This window comes from Calcarisporiella thermophila (assembly GCF_041956535.1).
Source record: "Calcarisporiella thermophila strain CBS 279.70 unplaced genomic scaffold VTP21scaffold_45, whole genome shotgun sequence".
Taxonomy (NCBI): Eukaryota; Fungi; Calcarisporiellomycota; class Calcarisporiellomycetes; order Calcarisporiellales; family Calcarisporiellaceae; genus Calcarisporiella; species Calcarisporiella thermophila.
The window spans coordinates 41,978-67,459 of NW_027192235.1; the positions used below are offsets into that span (position 1 = coordinate 41,978).

Genomic DNA, 25,482 nt, shown 5'->3' on the forward strand with positions numbered 1-25,482 from the left:
TAAAATATTTCTAAAATGTGGTTGAATGTTTACTCAATTACGGAATCTAAAATTTTAATAAAAAGATTATTTATGACAAAGAACTGAAGCTCTCCATACTAAATACAGTATATCACTCCTGTTTATTTAAATTCAAGTTAATTCTCTACTTGAAAATCTCAAGCATTTGGTCCAACAAGCAAATTATAAAAGCAGAAAATTTTCCTCAATCTAATCTATCCGTATACATTTAAAACCAGTTAAGTGTCAATGCGATACATCATCATTTTCGTAGTATTTTTTCTCGTAGCAACGGTAGTGCACTCGCAAGTTCTTGACGACGTCAATCCACTCATCATCGGCGGTATTCCAGTTAAAAATGAAGAACTTCCTTTTGCAGTGCAAGTTACAGGTGTCTCCGATGAATCTCGTACCCTCAAATGTTCTGGGGCTATACTTACCGATCGAGCAGTGATCACTGCGGCACACTGCTTAGTGCTAGCTAAGAATATAACGGTCACTTATGGCGACGTGAAAATTTCAAGTAAAATCATTTGGCTATGGATCCAGGCAAATATCAGTTATTAATTTTGATTTATTTAATCAACGAAGAGGCCTTGAAGGCTGAACCCAAGGAAATTGTAGTTCACGAAGGATTTGGTGGAATAGTCTTTGTAAGTGATTAGATTGGCAACATTCTTCAACACTTCCTTTACTAAGCCTATTTTTATTTCACTTCGTAATTAGAACGATATTGGTATTATATTTCTGAAAAACCCTCTAAGGTTCAGATCGAAAGTTAGGCCTGTCAAGATTGATCAAGAAGCACCAAAAGCAAACATGACATTGACAGCTGCTGGGTGGGGCATTACCTCTCCGAATTCTCCTGATACTCCAGATCAACTCCAAAAAGTAGCTCTTAAAGTGGGGACAGTTGAACTATGCAAAAAAGAAGAACCTTTTTTTAGTGGCCTTGACGGTCCTGAAATATGTACTGCGCCCACCAAAGGTAAATCAGTGTGCTATGGAGATCATGGGGGCCCGCTCTATACTATTAAGGCAGGAAAGAAATTGTTGGTTGGAATCTGGTCTCGCGGGAGCAATGGCAAAGGATGTGCTGGTAAGTATTTTTTGCTTTTTTACATTATGTCCGCCAGTATTAAATCTGTTGAATTGTAATTAAGATGGAATCAAGGTCGATTTCTTTACTCGCGTTGGCTGGTATGTCAACTGGCTCAAAGATAAAGGAGTCAATATTGCTTAGGGGCAAAAACCCTATTTTCGATTATTGTTTTCCATCATTTTATATTTTCTACTTCGAAGGTCGTCTTTTTATCTATACTATATTACATTAAAATCGTGCTAAAATATTTTGATCAAGCTGTTTCATTAATGCAATCCTAACTCATGGTGAACTGCGGGTCGCTAATCAAAATTCATTTAAATTCTAAGCTAAATTACCAATAACATGGTATTGTTAGTTCACAATTATTCAATCGTGTTAACTTTACCAGAGTGACCAAGCCAAATAAAACTCGTTTTAGTCCAATATATATTTAAGAAATCATGGAAGCACAGATATTCGCACTGGATAGAGCACATACTGTAATTTCCAATAATTTCTTGTAGGACAATTTTCGATTTCGATTCGTCGACTGTAAAGCATTATACAGAAGTAGCAAATATTCTATCCACGACTTTCATTATTGCAAGAAGAGACAATTTACTAATTATCCTTATTTTATAGTTCAAAGATTGTCCGTCTAACCCCTAGTTCGCAAGATAATTAATACCCAATTTGTACTTAATAAATTAATATTTATTAAAAGTATCAGTGAATTTAGGGTGGATATTAAAAAAAACTGCCCCCTGGAAACATGGAATTTTGCCCTGGAATAAAAATTGAATTCATCATTTTTTGGAATTGAGAAAATTTTGATTTTCCATTGCATTTTGTTTTTCATAACTAGCTCTATTGCAATAAATGATGAAAAGGCGATTTAACTTTAGAAAACTTCTTTGCCTATTAGCTCTGATTACCGTCTACTATATTCTTTCTTCTTCAAAGAGTAGAGCACCACCAAACAATAATATCCTATCAAAAGAAGAATATTACAATATGACAGGGCGCGCTCGAGCGGCGTTTGTCGTCCTCGCTCGCAATTCAGACATTCATGGAGTGAGGCAATCGATGCAAAAAATGGAGGATAGATTCAATCGGAGATACGGTTATCCGTGGATATTTCTGAATGATGTAGAGTTTAGTGAAGAGTTTAAGGAGATGACAAGGGCGATGACAAGGGCTCCCGTGTATTATGGTAAGAATAAATGTATTATTCGATGTTGATACATTATTCTCTAATGTTTAAGTAGGTTTGGTACCACAGGAACACTGGCATGTCCCTCCATGGATTGATAAGTGGAAGGCAGCAAAAGCAAGAGAAGAGATGAAAGAAAAGAATATATTTCAAGGCAACGATTTAACTTATCAGCAAGTGCTTAGGTAATTTTTTTTCTTTCAAAACTCTAAATTCTCTTTAATCATAAACGGTTGCGACTTTATTAGATATCTTGCTGGTTTTTTATATCGTCACCCTCTATTACAAAACTATGACTATTATTGGCGAATTGAGCCGGAGGTGGAATTCTACTGTGATTTGGAATACGATCCATTCGTTTTCATGTTAAAAAATGACAAAAAATACGGTAAATACATAGCTCTTAAGTGGTTTTGTATTAGAAGAGTATTTATCCTATTCTCTATATCACATTACTTATAGGCTTCACCATAACTATGAGTGAAAAAGAGGACACTTTCAAAACATTATGGGAAAGAACTCGTCAATACATCGATGCAAATCGATACAATATTCCTTTTAACAACTCTATTGAGTTTATCAGCTATGATTACGGTCACAATTTTAACAACTGTACCTTCTTTTCGAATTTTGAAATTGTTGATATGAGCCTATGGCGAAACAGTGCCTATGAGAATTTCTTCCGTCATCTGGACAAAGCTGGCGGCTTCTTTTATGAGCGATGGAGCGACTCGATGGTGCACACCATTGCGGCTTCGCTGTTGTTGAGATTGGATCAAATTCATTTCTTTAAAGATATAGGGTTCAGGCATAAGTCTTTACAGTAAGTATTTTTGCCTTTGTCAATTTAGGAATGCTTTACATTTATACTGCCACTAGATATTGTCCCCTAAAACGAAGTCTTCTCCTAAAATGCACTTGTCATCCATTCAGTACCATGGGTAAAAAAATCATTGTATAAGCGCATTTATTGTGATCATCTAATTTTTAACTTTTTTTAGCTTCACACCCACTCTCATGCATTCCTAGATGGTTCGATGTGGCGAAAACTTCTTTTTAATACATTTAATACTTTATTGAATTTTTACCGTACCTCGAGATTTTTGAATATATAAGAAAGCCAAATTTATATATTTAACTAAAAGTACAAATAATCACCTTAAAATATAAAGCAATATCATTATTGGTAGATGTCGATGAGTTGGGTAAAAGCAGATGTAGACCCAAAATAACTTTAACCTAATAATTTACCCAGGTTAATCCTATATATCTAGAGGTAGTAGCCTTATCATTAGACCTCTCACTGAATAGTGGCAATAAGGGTGGTGGCTGATTTATGCAAAGCTTTGCCAATAAGCGGAAGTAAAATGGATATCCGCTTCACATTCATAATTTCTATAGCAATGTAATTCAGCTATCTAAAAATATCAATTTTCTTTTCAAAATCTTCTGACCATATAAATAGAAATTAATAGATCATATAAATATCAATTCATAATGCCAGCGATGCGATAACAATGTCAGGAAGAATCTAGAAAAAGCAGGTAAATAAAAAAAATACAGCTAAAAAAGTTAAAAAGACTTTCTACATTCTTGTGACACTGATCTGATGCGTTGTAAATAACAAGAAAGATCAAGAATGTAACGAGAGAATTTCTATATTATTTCTAACTCTCAATCCAGTCTAAAACTTCATGCCTTTCTTCAGATGCAACTTGTATTCCTCTATCGTGCCTTGCCAAGGTGTGATTTTGCCGCCCTCACACATCCAGATTTCATCGGCGACTTGTGAAATTAGTCGAAAATCGTGACTGACAACCACAACGCCACCAGTGAACTTTCGGATGCCTTCAGCAAGAGAATCGATGCTTTCCATGTCTAAGTGATTGGTCGGTTCGTCTAATAGAATGATGCCAGGGGCGCGGAAAGCAAGCTCGGCAAAAACTAGCCGTGACTTGAGACCGTCCGAGAGCTGCGAGATAGGTCCGGTCTGATGTTCACCAGTAAGACCGAAACGTCCAACCTTCCGGCGCCAGAAATCTATTCCTTCCTTAACGTCTGGGAAAGTACGTTGCATGTACTCGATAGGGCTAATTTCGGGTATGAGCTGATCGGCTGAATGCTGTGAGTATTTGCCAAGCTTGAGAGCCTGGTGACGTGTGATACGACCCGAAGTGGGCTCAAGTTCTCCGCTCATGAGTTTAAGGAGGGTTGACTTGCCAGCACCGTTGGGCCCTACTAGAGCAATACGAGAGTCCATGTCTACACCTAGGTCGATATTCTTGTAGAGAAGTTTGTTCATATCGCCTGAGTAAGAAAAGCACATTTGGTCGAACGAAAGAACGGGTGGGGGGAGCTTGGGAACATCAGTGAAGCGAATCTTAACAACAGGAGGATCGACAACCTTCTGGATAAGCCCATCGGCCTCCATTTTGTCAATGATTTTCTGCTTGGATTTAGCCTGGCGAACAAGATTAGCATAGGTACCAGCAGATGCAATGAATTTTTTAATATGGGCAATCTCGTCCTGCTGTTTGTGGTAAGCTTTCATCTGGTTGGTTTCAAGTTCAGCCTTTGTGCGCACGAAGGTGTCGTAGTTGCCACCGTAGTAGACAAGTTTTCGTTGGTGGTTCAGATGCATGATATTTGTGCAGACTCCATTAAGAAAATCTTGCGAGTGGGACACTATGACCAGAATGCGGTCGTAATTCCTGAGATATTCTTCGAGCCACACACAAGCCTCTAGATCAAGATGGTTCGTTGGTTCATCAAGAAGTAGGAGCGTAGGCCTGATGAAGAGAGCACGGGCGAGTGCAACGCGCATACGCCAGCCACCAGACATATCTTTGGTCTTTTTTTTCATTAGTTCTGGTGTGAAGCCGAGACCATTTAGAAGAGTACATGCTCTTGTCTCGAATGTAGTAGGGTCCAAGTCTTCTATGCGCTCATAGATATCCTCCAATAGCGGATTGTCAGCACCATCAGGCTCACTTAAAATATCCTCACTTTGTTTCTCAAGGCGCTCAACTTCTTTCTGTGCTGCCCCTATAACAGCTTGTATAGCGTCTACGTCTTCAGGCTCGGCTTCCTGATTGAGCAAAAATATATCAAAATGATCGGGGATAGCAATATCACGGGCTGCTAGAGATGCCAAGAAGGTAGATTTTCCAGAACCATTAGCACCGATCAGACCATACCTATATTAGCAATACATAAGAACAGATTAATCATTACATTGTCGGTTTTGTTCAATGAAACTTGGAGTAAACATTTAAAACGGGACATCAATTTCATCCATGTGGAAATCAAGAAAAAATAATTACCTTCTTCCAAAATTAAGTTCAATAGTTGCATTTTCGATCAATACACGACCGTGATAATCAAGTGAAAAACTTTCAATTTTGAGATCACGGGACTTCTCCTGCATGCCCAGGACGCCGGTAGCAGTACGGTTAATATTGTTTTTCTCTTTGAGGTTAAGACCATCAAGTGTGAGATCGTCTGCCGAAGTCGATGTTGAAAGACTCGACTTTGGCGTATTTGTACCATTAGTGGAGGTTGGCGTTGTTGATTTAGACCCTTTAGCCTGAGCCTTTGCAGCACGCTCGGCGAGCCGCTTTTGTTTAGATGCAGAGATCGGCATTTAGTACTATACTGATTTAGTTGGAGAAGGGAGAGAAGTTAGGAAACTTAGAGAACAAAAGAGAGAGCGATATGATCTTATCTTAATACTGTTTGTATAAATGCTTTTCCGCAGCATTATTTTGGGAAAAGGAAAGCTCACATTGGACGAAGATAATCGAGCAGTCACAGGAGACTAATAATCGTACGCATCGTTTTGGGTTACATGCAACCGAATTCGTAATGTATTAGCGCCCAGGCCAAAATGAAAGTAGAAATTTCATTGTGACTACTGAAACTCAAACCTGTTAGCAAGTCATTCGAAAAGAGTTTAGTTCACATGTATGTCAAGTTCGATGCACATTTGTGATGAAGTTGCAAGTTAGCATATCAAGCAAGAGATGACGAAATAAGTTTTGCGTATTACTTATATAATGATCAATACATATGATACTATATGTCACTAGTCTTTTTTCGAGTATCCAATTAGGGTTAATGGGCCTTGAGAGAAATTTTCATCTCCAGTCAGAATCGACTCATTGCTCAGATATTCAATTAGATAAAAATTCTCACGATGATGGCTTGTTCGCATTAATTATACTAGTAATGATCCCTAGTGATTTCTAAGGAGTGGGTTAAACTCTGTTAATTGTGATCAATTCTGGCGACGTATTAGGTATTCTTATGAGAGGTAGAGTTAGTTTTACATAAGCTCAGCTGGTTCAATCGGAATATATACAGATAGCTGTAGCTCACATAACCGTTTTTATACTTGGCATTTTTAAAGATAAAGCTTTAAAATTGCGGAAAAATGGCGATTTTTGCTAGTCATTTTGTAAATAGCTTTAAATTTAGAAAGAGTTGGGGATCAAACTACTTCGATAACTATGAAGCTAGATTTTTGTGGAATTACTCTTGCTAACGATGTTTTCCGACAAGGTGAAGCCTAAAGATAAATGATGGATCATAGCAAGGGACGAATATTACAATTTGTGAATTGGAGATGAGCTCATGTCTTAATACCTCGTTTTAATTTGCGCTATCGTTTAAAGTAAATGATTTCACACAATTTTTCGACACAATTCAGTGCCTTCCCCTCTGATAAAACCAGTATCCATCCAAATTATAGTAGTTCATTAGAAATTAGCTGTATAGCGGTTAATAGTTTGAAAGTGCAGAGATTTCATAAGAAATAGAGTCTGTAATTTCGTTTATTATTTAATCATTACATGAAATATGTCAACCTTGTATAGACTCATTTAGTGTTTCATGTGCCTATCGAACCAGTCAATTAATTGCTCGGGATTATTGGGGAAGTAATTGTAACCATCGAAGCGGCGGGTGGTTCCTTCGATCCAGAAGAGTTTTTTGTCTTTGCAGTCAATATTGGCAAAAATGGCCTCGATATCACTAGGCTCGGTCATAATGTCATCATGAACTTGGATGATGAAGGTAGGCCATTTGATTGCTTTGGCATATGGAATCGGGGACATCTCATCAACTCTGAAACTGTTGATCAAGCGAGTATCCTCACATACTTCGTCGAACATATCGGGAACACCCAAAATTTTGCAAATCTGTTTAAAGAATGGTCGCATAGAGACGGGCTGAGGAGAGACCTGGCACAAAACATCCTTAAAGTACTCAGGATACTTGGCGGCAGCAATCATGGTGGAGTTAGCACCAATGCATCGGCTGTAGAGGCCGATCTTCATGTTCTTAAGGTCCGGGCGGCTCTTGACGTACTTCAGTGAGGCAGCGACATCTCGGCTCTCGTAATATCCATTTCCGGTAATACCACCATTGGCAGCTCCAGAGTGTCCGTGGTTACGAAGATCATAGCACAGGACATTGTATCCAGCATTGTGGAGATTCTTGTAGTCGGGCATGAAGTTGACCTCAAAGTCATTGCCACCAGCACTACCAATTGATTTCCATGGCTCTAAGTTGCCGGGGAATCCGGAACGATTCATCCAAAGAACGTGGTTGCAAATAATGAGAAGATTTGAACCCTTGCAGGGAAAGAACCAGCCCTCAAGAGGGGTACCGTCAAGGGAGGGAAAGAAAATCTCCTCGTATTCGAGTCCATACTCTTCGGGTTTGTGGATCAAGGGTGAGCGGATTGGGTGAGCAAAGGCCTCAGCAACACCTTTAAGGGCGGCACTGGCTTGTTCCTTTGTCATAGGCATATTGAGACTTAAGAGGTTGATAATAGAGTTCAAGATGATTATTTTGTTCAAACGGCTCTAAGGGTTTTTATAAGCCAGCTAAAGTACATAGGCAGGGATAAGGCCTAAAACCTAGGCGAAAACTTTCCAATTGCAGATATATCCAACTTTGTTTAAGTTAAGGACATATGTAAATTATATAATAATACAATTGTGTAGGGCTTATTTTCCATATAGTTCTAAAGCATGGCATACTTCTAATAACAAGCCGCATTATCCCAAATAGGATTATTTCCAACTATGGAATTTGTATTCGGTTTTTATTTTTGAGAGTAGGCAAATTGTAATTATTCAGGTTTTCGATCATAATATAGACATATAAGTAAAATCCCAAGATGAAAATTTGATTCTGCAACAAATGAACATTCACTAACGAAGACTGAAACGTTGGAGAACTTTTATCAGACGTAGGTACACTTAATGATGTTTGAGGCATCAGCATTTACCACTTGCGTCACCTCATAGCAATAAATCTCTCTAGCAAATGGATATTTTAACTTGAATATAACAAAATTGCAGCAAAGGGTTACCTTTTTCATTACACTTAGTTTAACTTTTATATTAATTTTTATCACAATATTAAGTAAATAGTGCATTTAGTGTCAAATACTTGTTTTGAACCTTCATTTACTATTTAAACAGAATAACTATTTTTTCATCATAACTCCAGGTATATGCTAATAATCGGAGTAAACTCTTTTAAAACTGTAACTGAAACCCAACTTTGCCAAAATCAAACCAATTTATACCTGTTCCAAAAGAATTCGCTTCATATATTTGCCAGATAATGTAATAAATTTCATAATCAAAGAATAACGATTGCTTGACCTGCATGGTCAGAGGGTTACCTCTTGTCAACCTAGACTTTCAGTTCAGACTCTGTTCAGCCACAAAAGCTCTCAGCTGAATCCCAAAAGGTTAGCATTCAAATATTAATTACTATAGCTATACTTTGCAAATGATATAGAAATGATATAGCACTGTATTTGATTAATATGAATTAGCTTGAATTATATTATTCCGTAATTAATCTCTCTTTGTTCGCTCAATAGAAAAGGTCTAAGTTGAAAGCATGCTCAAGTTTTAATAGGCAGTTTGCATTGGGTTGCACTCACTTATTAGTGAAAAGCATCTCTATAATTCGTTTTTGGATCAATCATTGGACTTTCGAATGCTTAATAATTGCACAAGAATTTGTTTATTACAGTAAACACACTCTTCCTTCTACTCGATAGAGATAAGAAAAATGCATTAATAGCTATTAATGACAAAGATAACCCACGGTTTGTGTTTTATGACAAAGAGCTGTTTTCACCCAAGATATCTGGTTATCCCAACAATTATGTGGTCACTCTTATGACAGTCGTACTTTCAATTTCACCCAGAGTCTCCGCTTTTTAGTGTAAAACAAAACTTTTATTACAACTTTATTATCCTCAAAATTGAGGATGAAAAACTAAACTATTCTTGTAATTTAGATGATTAAATTATAACTGGGTGTAAACCTTAGTAACCTAAGTAACCGTTTATTATTTTCACATTTTATATACAATAATTACTGGCCTTTCGTATTCAGTACAGTTGGAAGACTTAATTGTGACAAATGGTTTGTACATACTTACTAGCTAATATTAATAGAATAAGCATCGACTCATCCATTCAATATGCGCAAAACACTCGATACGGGTTACAATTTGTACATCCAGTCTAACCATGTGGATCCAACCAGTGTCCTGAAAAACTTTTCCTTTTCTTGGAGTCAAAAAGCCAAAGCTGCGACACTTGCCTTAAGATGAACGTGATGGATACCGCTATGATATTGATCTCTTCACCTCGAACTGTGAGCAATGCAACTATGCGACGAATCCATTATTGGTCCAATTTCAGTGCTGAAAAGGGCGTCGTTGATCACATTTCATACTATTTCAGCTATGGTATACTCTAAGTGAGGCTGGCTGATAAAAGCACAGCCAACTGATATTGCTTGATTTAATATGCATAAAGTCTAATTGGGACGTGAAAAGTTTGAGGCTGAGCAGTTAGGAATTTGACATTTTCTACGTCATCGCGTAATTTTACGTTACAATATGTACTTATAATATATCTTACTTATTTACTATACGGTCTCTGCTTTGATAGGTTCTCCAATAAGTAAAATAATAAACAAGTTGGAGATTTATAAATCACTTGGCTCTGGAAATTATAATTTAAATGTCCAAATAAAGCAACACCGCCAGAACTTGTAATTTCCACAAGTCCGCTCTGTTTATTGGGCATCGCCTCTCATTCCATCGTATCCTTTACTTACTTTGTCAATTAAAATTTGTGGCATCAAATGCTTGAGGTCATTTGACCATTAAAGGGTTTTATTCATTCAATTCGTTCAGAATGTAAGGATGAAACTGGTTGATGTGCCTAAAGTTTCGCGCTATTTTGTTCACTGCATTTACACAAGCCATTTTGTGGCTGTATGTGCTAACCTATATAATCGGGTATCTCCCAGTTTTCATTACCACGATTCTATTAGCAATCGTTTTTATTCATTACGTTATTTCACTATATTAATTCGTACTCTTGCAACGAGTTTATCAGCGATATTTAGATACAATAATTCTATAATTCAATCTACTATTACAGAATTTTATTTTTGTTTTATTTGTCTTTCATAGATCGATAAATATCAACTATGCTAAAAATCGCCATAACAAAATTCCTTATAGGGGCTGTTATAATTACCAGAGCTCTCAGCAGCCCCGTCCCTGGAGATGAAATGGCTGTAACGACCGCTAAAAATGGAACTTTTATAGACGGACGTACTAGGCTTATTTCAAGTTACAGAAAAGGGTCTTGTGGGTCATATTGGTATCTCACAAGGTGCTATTATTATTGCCCTTGTGGTTGGTACTACACAAAAAACTGTAACGGACTTTGCTATGATGACGACAATGTAGGGTGCTATGGCACTTGTCCTTCAAGTGCTTCCTTATCGTGCGGCACATGTGATTACAATTAAAAAAATTGAATTAGGCCAATTGCGAGTATTTTCAAGTATAATGTTATATTATTATTATAATTTTCAGTAATATATATTGTTATATTTTTATTATCATCTATTGATGCGATATATCTATATAAATAAATTTTAAGTGTAAAATGATGCTTGACCACAAAGTTGGATTGATATCATCCCTAGTTCTACTTGATATACAAGTTACAACACTAGCCGCGTAAGTGCTTATTCCTCGACTATAATAACGGTTAAAACTTAGGTTAAAGACTAATACAGTATATCTGTGTAACCAAATGAGATATACAATATAGTAATTAGTATTAAAATAATGTTAATCATTCCCGAATTAATAGTAACTTAGAGTAAATTTGTAAATAGTTTCATTCATTCAACGGCGTATACTTTGTTAAGGAAAGTTGTAACTTCGTAAACTAACTATATCTCCTCCCTTTATTTGTATATTGTTAGAATAACTTTTGCGCTGGCTTTATATTTTATACTACCAGCGCAAACGTTATCGTCAAAATGGATATTTTTTTCTACTTCTACATGAGATACTAGTTGTGAGGATTATTAGTTTACAGTAGTTTGGTTGTTGTAATACCTTATCGTGCTCTGATTAAGTACGAAATTTCGCCTACAGCACTAGGTGTAATAGTCTGTCGCCGATCCATATCTACTGAGATGGACCACTCATTTAATACACGAAAACTTTTCCGAAACTACTGAAATCAGGAAATAATTTTTACCCTATTGAAATTTTCACAGAAAAGTGAGTTTAAATAAAGAAAGACCCAGTAGTTTTCCTACAAAACAAATTCAATCACTGTGGCATCGTATGTGAAATATATGAAGTTATTAATTCATATCTACTAATAATAATTTCAATTGTTTTAAGGCATTATTTGCAAGACATTCTGTAGACACTAGTTTTGGGTATAACTTTTCTCTGTTCATTAAGATTACATATTTTAAAGTGGATATTATTCTAGACGCTATATATCCATAGGAATTGACAGAAGAAATGATGCTAAAGGGAAGTTGAATAAAGAAAGAACATCATCTGTTTCGATAGATTTTTAAATTTTATGTCTATATCTTAATAATTTTGCTGAGCTTGTCAGTTTAATTCTACATTTTTAAACGAAATGATAGAAAACTCTTATTTTCTAAGCTTAATTACTCACCTTTCTCTGCGAATTCACCCACTATTGAATATTTGACTTATTTTCTCTACAAGTTAATTTTATTAGAATATACGGTAAATCAAATCGACAGACAATAATACTTTACCATCAACCTCCGTATTCGGGAAAGTTCCAGATATAAATGGCTCACAGAGATTTTGCAATGTTATCATCTCTCAGTAGTGTTAAATAGAATTTCAAAATAATTAGAATATACTCGAGTGAATTCAAATATAAGATTGCATGATGTGATGGAAACTTGTATCATACGATTAGCTTACTTACATTTAAATGAAAGAAAGCCCACCTTCAAATATATCCTTTCTACTGCAGTGCCAATTAAATTCAGGGTGTAAAACTATTAATTTAGAGAATATACTAAAACGTGACAATTCAATTTTCTTTAAATAGGCCCTTATTATCTTTCCGTTTTCTCAATTGAGGATTATTATTGGAGCGACTGTGAATGACGATCGCAGTGTGAGAATATAACCATTAATGAGAATATGCAGTACATTAATTATGACGAAAGATAATATTACTAGAATTGGATTTTTTTTTTCAATGAGGTATTAGTATTTTTATTATTCAATTTTTCAATCTAGGTTTATATTAAACCTTGTTCTTATTTATCGAGGTCGTATATTTTTTCTCCGTATTCAAACAACCTGCAGTAACTTTCGCAAACTCTAGAGATATTACTATCGACTTGCATAATATTAACATTTAAAATGGAGGGATTTTTATCGAAAGTTGGTCTTGGTATTATGATTGTTAACGGAAGTTAACAGTTGAAAATCATTCATATTTTCCTGCCAACAATGAACGCTTCAAACAAATATAATATTGTAACTCAACACACGCATGTTAACAAAAAGTTTCAACTCAGCATGAAAGGATATAATAAATTCAACACTTTTCAAAGTATTTTTATACATTACAGAACCTAAGGCAGCCCGAGTAGACACGATCGCATTCTCCATGGCAAGAAGAGCATTCAGAGCAGCAATTTTTTAGGCAGTTTCTATACCTCTTCTTACAGCCATCCGTGCATTTCGAAGCTTCGGCAATTACAAATAACGAAAACAATAGCACCGCCAGGATAATAAACTGGTTCTTCATGGCAAATGTTGGACTGTGCGGAAGTAAAAAAGTCAACAGGCAGCAGAGAAAAAATATGGAAGGCGAGAAACCGGCGGAATATACGATTACAATGAATTTTCTCATTGCTGACCATGCTCTTAAATAGGATAGGAATGGCGGCAAAAATGAAAATGGTCCAAGGTTAATGAATCAGCGAAGCCAAAAGACACTATTAAACCAAATAACGTAACTAAGCCAGTTAACACAACTAAGCTATATAATTACAAAGCAAAAAATAAGCATAATTAAAATTATTGAGGTCTTTTGTACAAATCTTGTATGAATCATCCTGCCTTTAACCCAATTCCATATTCGAGTTACTATGTATCGTAATGTAAAAGTCGATATTATAGCTTAAATGGTTTGCCATTATGATTAGATACAACCAGGAAAAAACCGAATTCAGTATAGTCAATGAAGTCTAAGTAAGCTAATGAGGATGTTTTTTTTTGACCATTTTATTTTAAATTTTGTCTTAATTGCAGTATAACGATGTTAACATGAAAAGATTTCGAGCTTATGGTAGTAGAACTCAGGTGACTTTCGAAGCCTGAACTTTGTATACTGCTACTATTTCATCGAACTCACAGTACAATGATAATGTCCATTATATTTGTACGAATATCTTAGGAATACTACATGAACTTTGTAGAGAGTTCAAATTAATTCTAGAGGGCTAAACGTGTATTACTTAGAATGGAAATTCGCGCCTCATCTATTCTAACTTAAACTTACGATTTCCCTTTCATCTGTAAGTATAATATTTCGCCTACTTCATTACGTGCTTTACGCACTTTCGAAATTGGAAGAATTAAGGAGATGTATACAATACAAAGATTTATTGAATAATATTAACCATAAATCCTCCTAGAGCTAGCTACAATATTGACAATGTTAGAAAACAAGTGTTTATTTCGCTGTAATTTATTTCGATATCACGCAAAAATTTTATTTATACTTAAACACAAATACCACTGCCACAACCCGAATAGTCACTATCAAACCTAGAGATGTAACTGTGACAATTCAACTTTTCTAAGAATGAACGGATCATTTTAAGAAACAGACTACAGTTTGCAGATATTATGGCCAATTTGCTATATCGATGCCCAGTTGTTACTAAGTCAAAATAAAATAGCGTAATGGGGTCGCAAATGTTAAAATGAACCGGTTAAATATGAGGTGATTTTTTAGGATTTTTCAATGGAAAATAAAAACTATTTTCAAGCAATTTAGGAGATTTCCAAAACTGCAGATAAAGTTGAGAGTCAGACAATCGTTCAGAAGTCAAAGTGAGGGAAGGTTGGGAAAGAGTGGATTTGTCAAGTATTTTCACAGTTAGAAATGAAGTGGTAGGAAGAATGGGTAGGAGCGACATAATCCTCTTGGTTCTAAATTGGATCACGAGTGGGTTGTGAAGTAAAAAGTCTTTTTTTGGGAGCTGCTTAAGAACCCTGGTCAAATCTAAAACCTAAGTTACACTGTAATGAGGCAAATTTGAGTAATCGGTGTAAGAAAATTTTTGGTCTGAATAGAGAAATATCACGCGGCTCCTTCCTTCCTGGTCCAATAATACCATAGTACTTCACAGAGGTGACAAAATATTACGGAAAGAACACTAGAGAGTAGTATCAGCATTGTACATCAAGATAATAGAGAATATAGAAGAGAGTAAAGAGGATGTGCTAAAAGATAAATTTGGTTATACAAAATATTGAAATAAAATATATATTGAAATACCATATTAATAGACTAAATTACGGTATAGGTTGAAAATATGAGAAAAAAATCGGCACAATTCAGGAGGATAGTGTATATGCAGTTCCAAAGATCGTAATCATATATAGCTACTTAAATATTCATATCATTTACATTTCTTACACTATTTCGAGCTCTGCTTCTCTTATCCATCCAGTTCCGGTGTCTCTGCTTAAAATTCAAAGCGTAGCCACTCCTAGGGTAAATTGTCACAGAATTGATCCGTTGCGCAAAATCGCTGATTTATGCTAGTCCCCTCGACAATTACGGTAATTGGAGTCAATTCAGACGATGCTTTGGTCTAAGCTTTCTGAAGAACAAGCAAGTTTATTTTTCATTTGACCCACAACTCTAATTCCTCTTTAGAAGCGTCCACAAGTAGAGCGACCAAGTCCGATCCTGTGCTTATCTAATACCTCTTTTTTTTATATACTCGTTGTTTGCATGCTTATAGAACCTTGTCTTAAAGTTGTTCTTAGGAGTCCACCTCAATTTAAAACTCGATCTCAGCTCTACCACTTCTCGGCCTCCTCTTAATTTCTCTAAGGAAACATATTCCTAATAGTCGCTAAACTATTACAACACACCTCTTTGGGTACACTAGAGCGCATTTCTACGCTTTATAAAATTGAGGCTGGCGCGAAACCCGAAAAGTTTTAACTTCCATGGTAGATGTTTTGGTAGCCACAAATGAATTCTGTTCTCGCGCTTCTACTTGTAGCGTTCGTGCTACGGCTAGCAATGTCCGCCACTGTGGTTGACTTCTACGGCAGTTCAGGGGAAAGAACTCGGCTGTCATATGGGGAAGGGGAGTCGAAGCCCCTCAACGGCGGTTGGTTACACACCAATCTATGCAGAATTTCTGTGCCACCGCCTGGTAATGGCGAGTGTAGATTTTACTTCAAAACTGGTGGGCAGATCACGCTGCGTGCGGGACAGTCTGCAAACGTCCAAAGCCAACCCCCGATGGTCAATTCTAGATGCTGGTCGCACTAGCCTGAAATATCCATCCAATAGGCTTTCACTGTGGGCGACACGTGTCGTCCGACCACAGTGAAAGCTCTGAAGGATTCGGAGGGTCGAGTTGATCCAAATTTAGCTAAAAAAAGATATCGAATTGCACTTCACAATAGGTCATATTTATAAACTTCTATACATCTTCTTTCATAGTACAATATAGCGCTAAATAGTTAAGCTTAAACTGGAGTAATGGTCTACACCTAGAACTCTTGTGTTAGCATCTATGCGCTGGCAGGCAATTATGGCAATGATATGTATGTTTTAAGGAGCTTCTTCACTTGCGGTCCAAGGCAGATTGTTGAAGTGACGGTACTGGACAGATGTGTCGAATGGACTCAAAAGGGAGTAGTAGAATTAAATTGTTTACAACGAACACTTCACATGCCTTCCTTCTGTTGAATATATCTATAATACAGTACAAATATTGTACAATATAGCTATTGCAAATACAATAATCATGCCAGCAATTTGTGTAAAGCCCAATATAATCTATTTACTACTGTAATAATTTCTTTCTTATCAACATTTTACCTTATTAGCTTTTTAAGGATATATTTTTTGCAGGCCTTGTCGTTATTCCTTGGACCAGAAGGAAGTCGTGTGATTTTTCTCTATTCAGAAATGATCAGTTTTCTTTCACCTACAAGTTCAGTTTTCATCTCTCTGAAATAATTTTATTGTGTAACCTAATGATGTGGCTGAGGTTCTTTGCAATTTTCTTATGACTTTTATCGAGAAGCTAACAAAAAGAACTTTAGCTCATTTTCACGAGAAAGATGCAGATGAGTTGTACTGCTACAGGGGGATATGGTCAATTGACCATGCTGTAACTGCAATTTCAGACGCCGTACACTATACATCATTGCTGGTTTAAAGCGTTTCGGACGATTGCAAACAGTCTTTTCAAGTCAGCCTCGACTCTTTTAGAATCATATACTCTAAGCACGTCATGCCACATCTCGGTATCGTGCCAAGCTTGGTCCCAATACCCGAGTAACTCAACCCACGTCGTGACTGCTCCGCTTCTAATTGCATCAATGATCACCTCCATGCCTGAATAATCGGTTGGTGCTGACCATATGAAACCCCTTGTGCAGTGTCGGGGAGAGCATGCCAACCATAACCAAGTTGCTGCCCATGCATTGGGCCAAAACGTACCGCAGTGCTTGCATGGAAAGGTTGCGGTCGCTATTACTTTGCTTGTCAGTGCTTGCAGTCCGTCAACATCGTCCTGAGTGGAGTACTTGAATACATTAAACGAACCAGTTATGCAATCGTCAATTGCGTCCACCCATTGGTGCAGTAGCGAAGCAGCCAGAGTGAATGCCGTGCGTGGTAGGCAGGTGTGTTCTTGGTGATCATTCACCTGTCTGAAGCCTGCTGTACATGTTGCCATATATGCTTCACGTGTGCACAAGTAACACCACATTCTCACGCGTGCCGAGACTCCCTGCCATACTGCTTCGTCCTCCTCGGCCAGCCGTAGCTGTTCGGTAAGACCGGGTTCCCTGCCAACATCAACGACTTTAAAATCAGTCGTCACTGCGCCATCGCATTTTAAATGCTCTGCCTCATGGACCAGTCTTCGGACCTCATTATCACATGATAGCTCATTCACTACTTCGATCGAAAAGTTCTCCCTGCCTGTATTCACTAGAAAGTGCGCGAGTTCCACGTCACAATTGCCATCGCCATCTGCGTCGAAAGCCTTATCCAACATACCAATCCCAGCTGTAAAACAACTAATGGCATCAACCCGGTGTCGTTGTTCTGGACTGACTACCATCTCGCACCACATCGACCAGCTATCAGCCGTCAAACTCTCGCCCCAATCAATTCTGGCCCGAGGTCCATACACGCTCCTCACTGGAACAGCCAGAAGTGATAAAATCACTTGATACAATGTGGCACTAGTTGTACAGGGCTCTAATATGGTGCTGGCACATTGCCGAGCTAGTGGCTCTCCAAATAATCTCTGCACGTACATTATTCTAGCTAGCGTCTTTGGAGTTGTTTGTCGCCCAGCACAGCGGCGACGAGAAAGGATGCAACCCACGCACATCGGGTCTCCTCCGCGTAGATTGTGTTTCAACCGCAACTCCTCACTTACTCCGATTACATCATACTGTGCCCAGGTTACTCTTCCATCACAAACATATTCGACCCTACATTGGGTCATGCTTTCAGGGGGTGCTGTGGGTTCTGTCACCTTTTGTCCGTTCGCACCAGCATTCGCATTGGGCATCGGGCAGGACGCAATTCGACAGGCCGATGAGTTTAATCCAAAAAGTTCCTGCTGATGAAACCGTCTAAAAGTAGGGTCGAAGTGTGTCAAAGTTGCCATCACATGCTCATTGGTCAGTCTTTTCTAAGATGCAACACCACTCAATTTAGCTTCCCCTGCTCGTTCATTGGCACTATCTACTGTCATTACCTTATCATCTTGAAAACCACTGTTCTCATTGCTCAGATTCAGATCCACTCCAAATAGTTTGGTTATCTTCGAATCATTTGTACATGAACTATTAAGATCTTTAGTCCCAAATTTTACTATATCAACCGAAGCATTCATTTCGTTCCCTTTGCGCCCATTATCCTCTTGTAGTCGATTAATCAATTCTAGGTTCTCTCCGAATACACGTTGTTTACTCATGTTAAAGTTTGAATATTCTCGATTGTGGAATAAAATGAAATATATAAATATAAATATAAATATAAACGTGAAAGATGGTGAAGATGTATTGCAACATTACATCTCTCTCATTTCACATTACACCACTTTCCTTTTAGAAGCTTTTTTATCATATGTACAAACAAGTAAATCGAGTAATTAAAATTTTTCTAGAGATTGATTTCTGAAGATAATGAGGCGCAAGCTTTAATAAGCCTGTGTTACGTTTCGTAGTTTCAGCTCGTCTTATACTTGTGACTATTTTGTGATATCATCATTATATGCATATATATTTTGGCTTTTGGACATTGGAATAAAGTAAGCGGAGTTTTCTCTTACTCTCCTATCTCAAACTATCCATAACATTTGGTGGTGAACTCGCATCGAATCCTAAGATGCTCCCCAAGACAGATACCGCCTATGTGCCTGCAGCAACTTTCGACCTCCAAGATATTCCTTCATTCATGGGAGCAACGCAGAATAACGCGGATGAATGGCTCGAGCAGCTGGAATTCACTGCAAGAGTACAAAACTGGTCAGACCGGTTAAGGACCCGCGCCCTTGCTCAAAAATTGTCGCATGATGCCAAGGATTGGTTCAACGACCTTCCGAATGAGACAATAGCAAGTTGGGTAGAGTTGAAGAGTGCGTTTGAAAAGCAATACGTACGAAATGGGCATATATGCGCTTATTTCCAGAAGCTCATCAACTTGAAACAGCGGGATGGAGAGCATGTAGCGGTTGTATGCGCTCAACTGGTGCGGCTACTGCGTAAAGAGAGAGTTATCATCAAGGAGGAAGACCAGATTGCTATACTGAGATTAGCAGTCAGAAAGTCACTAGCGCAGCATATAACCTGGGGTAACCTGGCTACCCTGGCTGACGCAATAGAAGAGGTACACCAGGCCGAGGATTTGTATCGTACCTTCGAGGAGACTACTAGATCAATAATGAAGCGAGCTTCCACGTCTGAGACGAACCCCAAGCAGCCGTTGAACGAAAGTCACTTTAAAAGAAAAGGACGTTTTCGTCGCCAAGGTAAAAATTGCAAAAGGGACAAGAACGAGAAGTCAGAGAAGGAACCCAAATCTGCGGAGGAACCGAAAAGATGCTATATATGCGGCGATCCGAATCACCTGCTGCGGGGCTGCCCAAAGAAATTTGTCACGATTTCTGCAGTAAGTATGACATCCGCACCGAGGACGTTAACTGTAACCGTTTTTGAGACTGTTAGACTTTCGAATTCTTATCCTTATAGAATAGAATTCAATTCAAGGTAGAATAGAATTCAGAAAGAGGTGAGGGAAAATAAACAAAAGGGAGTGAGTTTAAATAGAATTTTGGGAGTATCTAAGTGAAGCATTAATACACCAATGATAAATTTGTGATCAATAAGTAGGTTAGGTGTAAATGTTTTGTGTACTGGAGTCGATTCTGAAGGAATATTTGGGTTGAATATAAAAATAATTAGTTGTCATGAAACTTCTGGAACGCGCTTTTATCAATCTTGAACCTCTTGAATTGGAGTATTTGGAACTCCGAACTCTCCAGAACTCGAGAAATCTTACAATTTTGTTTCTACAAAATCATGTTTTTCTGTAATAATACTTTCCAAGTTTACTCTCCTTAAACATACACTTTTATTTCAAATCTAAATATATTTAATACTGCTAATGTATATAATGATTAATTGTGAACAAGTTAATATATTTAGATACTTAGAATGAGCTACACTCTGGATTTTGAGTTTTGAAAAATACACTATGGGGTTTGATTCGATTGACGCCGTAGCTCTCAGTGCCATCATCAGCTCGAAAGAATTTGTTGGTGTGTACCCAAGTGCATTTCTCAGGAGTGTCTTCACAGCGGAATATTTGCCTCTCATTTATAAAACTTGATGATATTGGATCCTGGCTATTTACAAATCTCACGTGTTTTCCGTTGGTTATTTCCTCTATACGCTGTGCAAATTGTGCGTTTCCTGCGGCAGGTTGGCCAAAAGTGGGTATTTCTAGCGATATACTATTTATCCGTGGATCGAAACTAATTCTATAGGCCGCTATTTGTGCTGCAGCTCCACCCAGGCTGTGTCCAGTAAGTATAATTCTAGTCGGTTTACCACGTTGAACTAAATTCGTTAAATTTTGGGTCATATCCACGTATATTCTGTCCACATAGTCGTAGAATCCTTTCGCTATTCGAACACCATTGACCTTAGAAAAATAATGTCCCAGACGCACGTCGTCTAGAACATCTTGCAGATCATCGGTGCCCGCAAACGAAATTATTATACTGTCTTTAGCTTTGGCCATAAACGCTTTTGAATTTGCTTTGACATAGGGTCTAAAGAATCCTCCTGAAGTATTCAACTGCTCGAATAATTTAGGCATTTGTGCGTCCACGCAGTATGATAAAATTGCAAAACATCTTAGTTTTTCTCCGTAATTTTGGTCGATGTTGAAGCTCGGAATATTGAAGCTGCCATCAGCATTTAATAAATTTTTACAGTTCGGTTCTGGGAACGTACTACCACCAATTACTCTGCCTCGACCCTGTCGCGTATCGTTTAAGCCTAGTTCTGTTTCTATTTCTGGAATTTCTTCCGGAGCGACTATTGGGCCTGTTATTTCCGTTAAGGTAGGCTCCTGTTCAGTTGATTTTATCGCATTCTCACTATTTCAAATAAATATTTGTAAAATTTCTATCCATACTAGCTTCAGCAATTGAGGTAAAAGAGGATCCTACTTTGTTTGACTGATATTAATCTTGGTAGTATTGAGCTGTGGTTGATTTAATTTAGGAGACCCTTTACTCGAAATATTTCTGGATGCATTGGAAAGAAGTTGCTGTGCGTATGCGAATGGAAGTATCAAAAATAAGGCAAGGATAAAACGCATTTTCAATACCGCGTAACAAATATTTTGGAAAGGGCGGGAAGTTTAAAATGTATCCCTAGCTGCATGGCCCATATATATACAAACCATCACTAAAATAGTGTAATTTTGATTGGTTTATTTGTAATAAGTACGCTATTCCTTTACCCGTTGAACATATTTCTCTACCTTGAACCACCGAGGGATATCTAAATGCGCCACATATAATATAGCCCCTTTTTTGTGATATACCTTCAAAAACCTAACCAATTGGCAGTACTGTGCAGCACCGTAGAAATTTCCACTTGACCACCCAGCGGTGGCTCTTATCCGAAATTTTTAACCATTTAGGCACTTGGACATCCACCAAAGATCCTACTTTTTCCCTCTTGAATTCCTTAGGGGTAATTCATTTAATTAGTGCTTCATTTCATCTTCCTTTAGTGGTGCTCTTTATTATATAATCATTCTTGTATTCTAATCTAGTGTAACCAATGGCCCTTTTAGAGATAAAAAATTCTACTGTCTTTATCCTTCTATCTGTCAAGTCTAACAATTGGAACTGACGCGTATCTTACAAGGTCGAATGCCCTTATTGAATTTCATTTAATGAATTTTTTAAGTGATTAATAAATTGTAACTTAGACAGACTAAGTTTTAATTAATATCATTTGATTACGAAATAGTATGTTATAGTTGGTGTTATGTGTGATAATTTGTGAAGTGATATCACTCCACACAACCTTGAGTGTCTTGGTTTGTATTATATTTATATATTTTACCCATTTGATAACAGTTAAAAAGAACAAGCCTTATATTGATACAGTTTCATTGAATAATAAGTAATAAGAGTATTACTTTGACTTCTGGGTCTCTATGGTAAAAAAGCTATAATAATAAAGAAAAATAAAAGCAAGGGTCAGAGGAACAAATAACTACTGATTATTAAATGAAGAAGAACTCAAACTTACAGATTTTGTAAAACGATTATAGTATAAATCAAAACAAACTGACTATTAAAAACAAATATGCAATGCCTAGGTTTAAGAGAATAAACTCGCCTTGGAAATTGTTAAAGAAATTTTTATTTTTCACTTTATCCCTTTCATGTCATCAGAGCAAACTAAATGAGGTTGGTTACAGGTAACAAACACAACTGTGTAGGTTGCACTTGACTATCTATATGGACTTGTAAAATAGCTTTTATATCGTAGGTTATATTATAAACATGAAATTTTAAGTATCAAATTCCCAATGATGGACGGTATAATAAGAGGAAAATTTATGATGACGTTTCACTATGAAATCAAGAAGAGTAATAAGCCACCCTCTCTGCAGAGAATTTTGAAAAAAAAAATTTTTCTTACGTTGCCAATTTTATTGGAATAGTAAAGGGGGTGTTCACGCTGCCGCAATTTTTGATCATAAATAAGCAAAATAGCGCATTGTGATTGGCTAATGATTATTAGTAGCTAGTTAAAATGCAGAATTTTGCTTAATTTTAAACATAATAATCCGAATAAGCTCTTCTTGATTACATAGTGAAACGTCATCATGAATTTTCCTCTTAATATACCGTCTATTATTGGGAATTTGATACTTAATATTTCCTAAGTAATTATATATGAATCCATGTAGTAGATTATTTAAAGCAAGGGTAGGGCTATCATCACTGTGTATCGCCAATTGGTGCTGTTAGAATGGAGGTAGTTATGGAAGTTAATAGTCAAAATATACCATCTCGAACTCAAAAAGCTAGCCGTCTAGCCAGACCGGCAACTATTTCACGCCGGATCAAGACCATTTTTGGGTTATCGACTTCCATGGCGAGAGCCCATGATGCACGAGTTTCCAGACACTCGTTCGGATTGGGCAATCTATGAATGGATTAAGCAAATTTTCCAGGGTAAACGTAAAGTGTACTGATTGCTTTTCTATTTACAAATGGAGAATGTAGATAATATAATATAGTCCTTGGCACTTACTCTAGGGTCATATAAATCAGAAAAGTTGAAGGAGAGTTGCACCAAGCCAAAAGTGTATGATTGTAATGACGAGAATTTGCCCTCAATGGAGTTAGTTAAAAGAAAGGTAGACACGATGCCAGCGAATCTATTCAGTAGAGTAGAACCAAAAGGTGATTTAGAGGAAAAAGGATAATTTTTTGTCTGTAAACTCTACTTAACATACCGTACTAAGTTCAATGTTTCTCCAATTAACTCCTTAATTTAATTATATTAGATACATGTAAGAAAGGATATTCTTTACGTCCTAGGACGGCACAAAATGGGTTAGCGGAAACCAATTCAACGAATACAAGTGAAAACGATGATGTGTCAAATGGACCTGCTATACTGACAGAAGCAATTGGCAATAAAAGAAGCGCGGAAGAGAGCGATATCGAAGAAATTATGGGTAGCGACGAGGAAAGTGTCGAGCGAATTATATGGGGATACAAGAGAATAAAAAGTATCCTGTAATATTTAATGATAAAATTAAAAAAAATTCTAATTAATAATTCAACAAGCAATAAAATTTATAATTTAGCCATCATTAATTAAAGCATTTTATATTGGAGTTACAATTTTCTTCCAAATAAGTAGTTTTGCGATATAGGGAAGTTTTCATTTTCACTGTCTATTTTAAGCATTTTATCATTACATCGATCCAAGCATTTTCCAAACGTGGACTTCTTACAGGGATGCTTAAATTGAGTCAACCAAAAAAATTACGATAAACAGTTATGTAACAAACCAACTAATTAGGATGAAAACTGAGTTTTTTGCTAGATACTTGGAGTTTCAAGGTAGTCTGAGATAGTTATATCACGATTTGATTCATCCGGAGTGCCAAGACATATAATGAAGCTGGGATAATGGATTAAGATTCATGATGGTGACTCATGTTAAGCTTAAATCGGGCCAACCAATTAAAGTAACGACAAATGGTCTGGTAACAAACCAACGAATTAGGATGGAAACTGAGTCTTTTGCAAGATACTCAGAGTTTCGAGATTATATCAATCTGCTAGTAATTTGATGGATCCCATTTTGTGGAAATAATTATAAAAGGAGGCGTTCTTACCTCTTCTCTTCCCTCATCCAAAAATTTTTCTATTACCATCTTTCAGCAAAATGAAGTTATTTTTTGTCGCTCTGCTTATGCTTGTTGCAGTAACACAAGCATGTGAAACATTATGCTGGTATACCTCTGGTGAGGGATACGGATATTGTGATTACGCATGTAAAGGAGGACACAACTTCGCATATAACTTCGCATCCGCACTCAGGCGCAATGGTTACAAGGGTTGCTCTGTTGTAGGAAGTGCAGAGACCGATGTTCACTGTAATAACATGTCGGGGTGCAAAAGCCACACCTGGAAATCGTGCTGAGCAATTCACCTAAATGAGGACGAATACATAGACATTGAATGTATCTGGAATGGCAAATGAGTTAATTCTTTATTTATCTGAAGAGTCTAATAAATCCCTTTAGCTTTATGCAAAGTCTTAAAAGCACTTTTACAATAACGAAGATTTATTTTGAGTTTTTAAACATAAAATAATTAATTATAGCGAGAATCCGGGTGTTAACTAGGGCCTCACAAGGACATAAGAAAATATATGGATTATTAATTACTATACTATTTCACGATCCTTTAACGAAACCCTGGC

The 25,482-nt window shown here is 37.0% G+C and overlaps 8 protein-coding genes across 8 annotated transcripts; 4 read left to right on the forward strand and 4 right to left on the reverse strand.

Moving 5' to 3' along the window:
• Window positions 1-249: 249 nt before the first annotated feature.
• VTP21DRAFT_9015 (uncharacterized protein) lies at window positions 250-3,124 on the forward strand (the record flags this gene model as incomplete). The annotated part of the gene is made up of 7 exons (XM_069399928.1): window positions 250-523; window positions 592-653; window positions 727-1,099; window positions 2,010-2,297; window positions 2,353-2,482; window positions 2,546-2,685; window positions 2,760-3,124. The coding sequence occupies 7 exons, from the start codon at window positions 250-252 to the stop codon at window positions 3,122-3,124; spliced, it is 1,632 nt and encodes a 543-aa protein (XP_069245598.1).
• Window positions 3,125-3,981: 857 nt separating this feature from the next.
• On the reverse strand, window positions 3,982-5,940 carry VTP21DRAFT_9016 (uncharacterized protein; the record flags this gene model as incomplete). The annotated part of the gene is made up of 2 exons (XM_069399929.1): window positions 3,982-5,494; window positions 5,621-5,940. 2 exons carry the CDS (start codon window positions 5,938-5,940, stop codon window positions 3,982-3,984), a joined length of 1,833 nt encoding a protein of 610 aa, XP_069245599.1.
• Window positions 5,941-7,177: 1,237 nt separating this feature from the next.
• VTP21DRAFT_9017 (uncharacterized protein) lies at window positions 7,178-8,107 on the reverse strand (the record flags this gene model as incomplete). Its single annotated transcript, XM_069399930.1, has 1 exon — window positions 7,178-8,107. The coding sequence occupies one exon, from the start codon at window positions 8,105-8,107 to the stop codon at window positions 7,178-7,180; it is 930 nt and encodes a 309-aa protein (XP_069245600.1).
• Window positions 8,108-15,934: 7,827 nt separating this feature from the next.
• On the forward strand, window positions 15,935-16,240 carry VTP21DRAFT_9018 (uncharacterized protein; the record flags this gene model as incomplete). Its single annotated transcript, XM_069399931.1, has 1 exon — window positions 15,935-16,240. One exon carries the CDS (start codon window positions 15,935-15,937, stop codon window positions 16,238-16,240), a length of 306 nt encoding a protein of 101 aa, XP_069245601.1.
• Window positions 16,241-17,123: 883 nt separating this feature from the next.
• On the reverse strand, window positions 17,124-18,917 carry VTP21DRAFT_9019 (uncharacterized protein; the record flags this gene model as incomplete). The annotated part of the gene is made up of 2 exons (XM_069399932.1): window positions 17,124-18,632; window positions 18,699-18,917. The coding sequence occupies 2 exons, from the start codon at window positions 18,915-18,917 to the stop codon at window positions 17,124-17,126; spliced, it is 1,728 nt and encodes a 575-aa protein (XP_069245602.1).
• Window positions 18,918-19,330: 413 nt separating this feature from the next.
• VTP21DRAFT_9020 (uncharacterized protein) lies at window positions 19,331-20,220 on the forward strand (the record flags this gene model as incomplete). The annotated part of the gene is made up of 2 exons (XM_069399934.1): window positions 19,331-20,113; window positions 20,194-20,220. 2 exons carry the CDS (start codon window positions 19,331-19,333, stop codon window positions 20,218-20,220), a joined length of 810 nt encoding a protein of 269 aa, XP_069245603.1.
• Window positions 20,221-20,653: 433 nt separating this feature from the next.
• Window positions 20,654-21,832, reverse strand: VTP21DRAFT_9021 (uncharacterized protein; the record flags this gene model as incomplete). The annotated part of the gene is made up of 2 exons (XM_069399935.1): window positions 20,654-21,608; window positions 21,681-21,832. The coding sequence occupies 2 exons, from the start codon at window positions 21,830-21,832 to the stop codon at window positions 20,654-20,656; spliced, it is 1,107 nt and encodes a 368-aa protein (XP_069245604.1).
• A 3,137-nt stretch (window positions 21,833-24,969) lies between these two features.
• Window positions 24,970-25,200, forward strand: VTP21DRAFT_9022 (uncharacterized protein; the record flags this gene model as incomplete). The annotated part of the gene is made up of 1 exon (XM_069399936.1): window positions 24,970-25,200. One exon carries the CDS (start codon window positions 24,970-24,972, stop codon window positions 25,198-25,200), a length of 231 nt encoding a protein of 76 aa, XP_069245605.1.
• Between the last annotated feature and the right edge of the window lie 282 nt (window positions 25,201-25,482).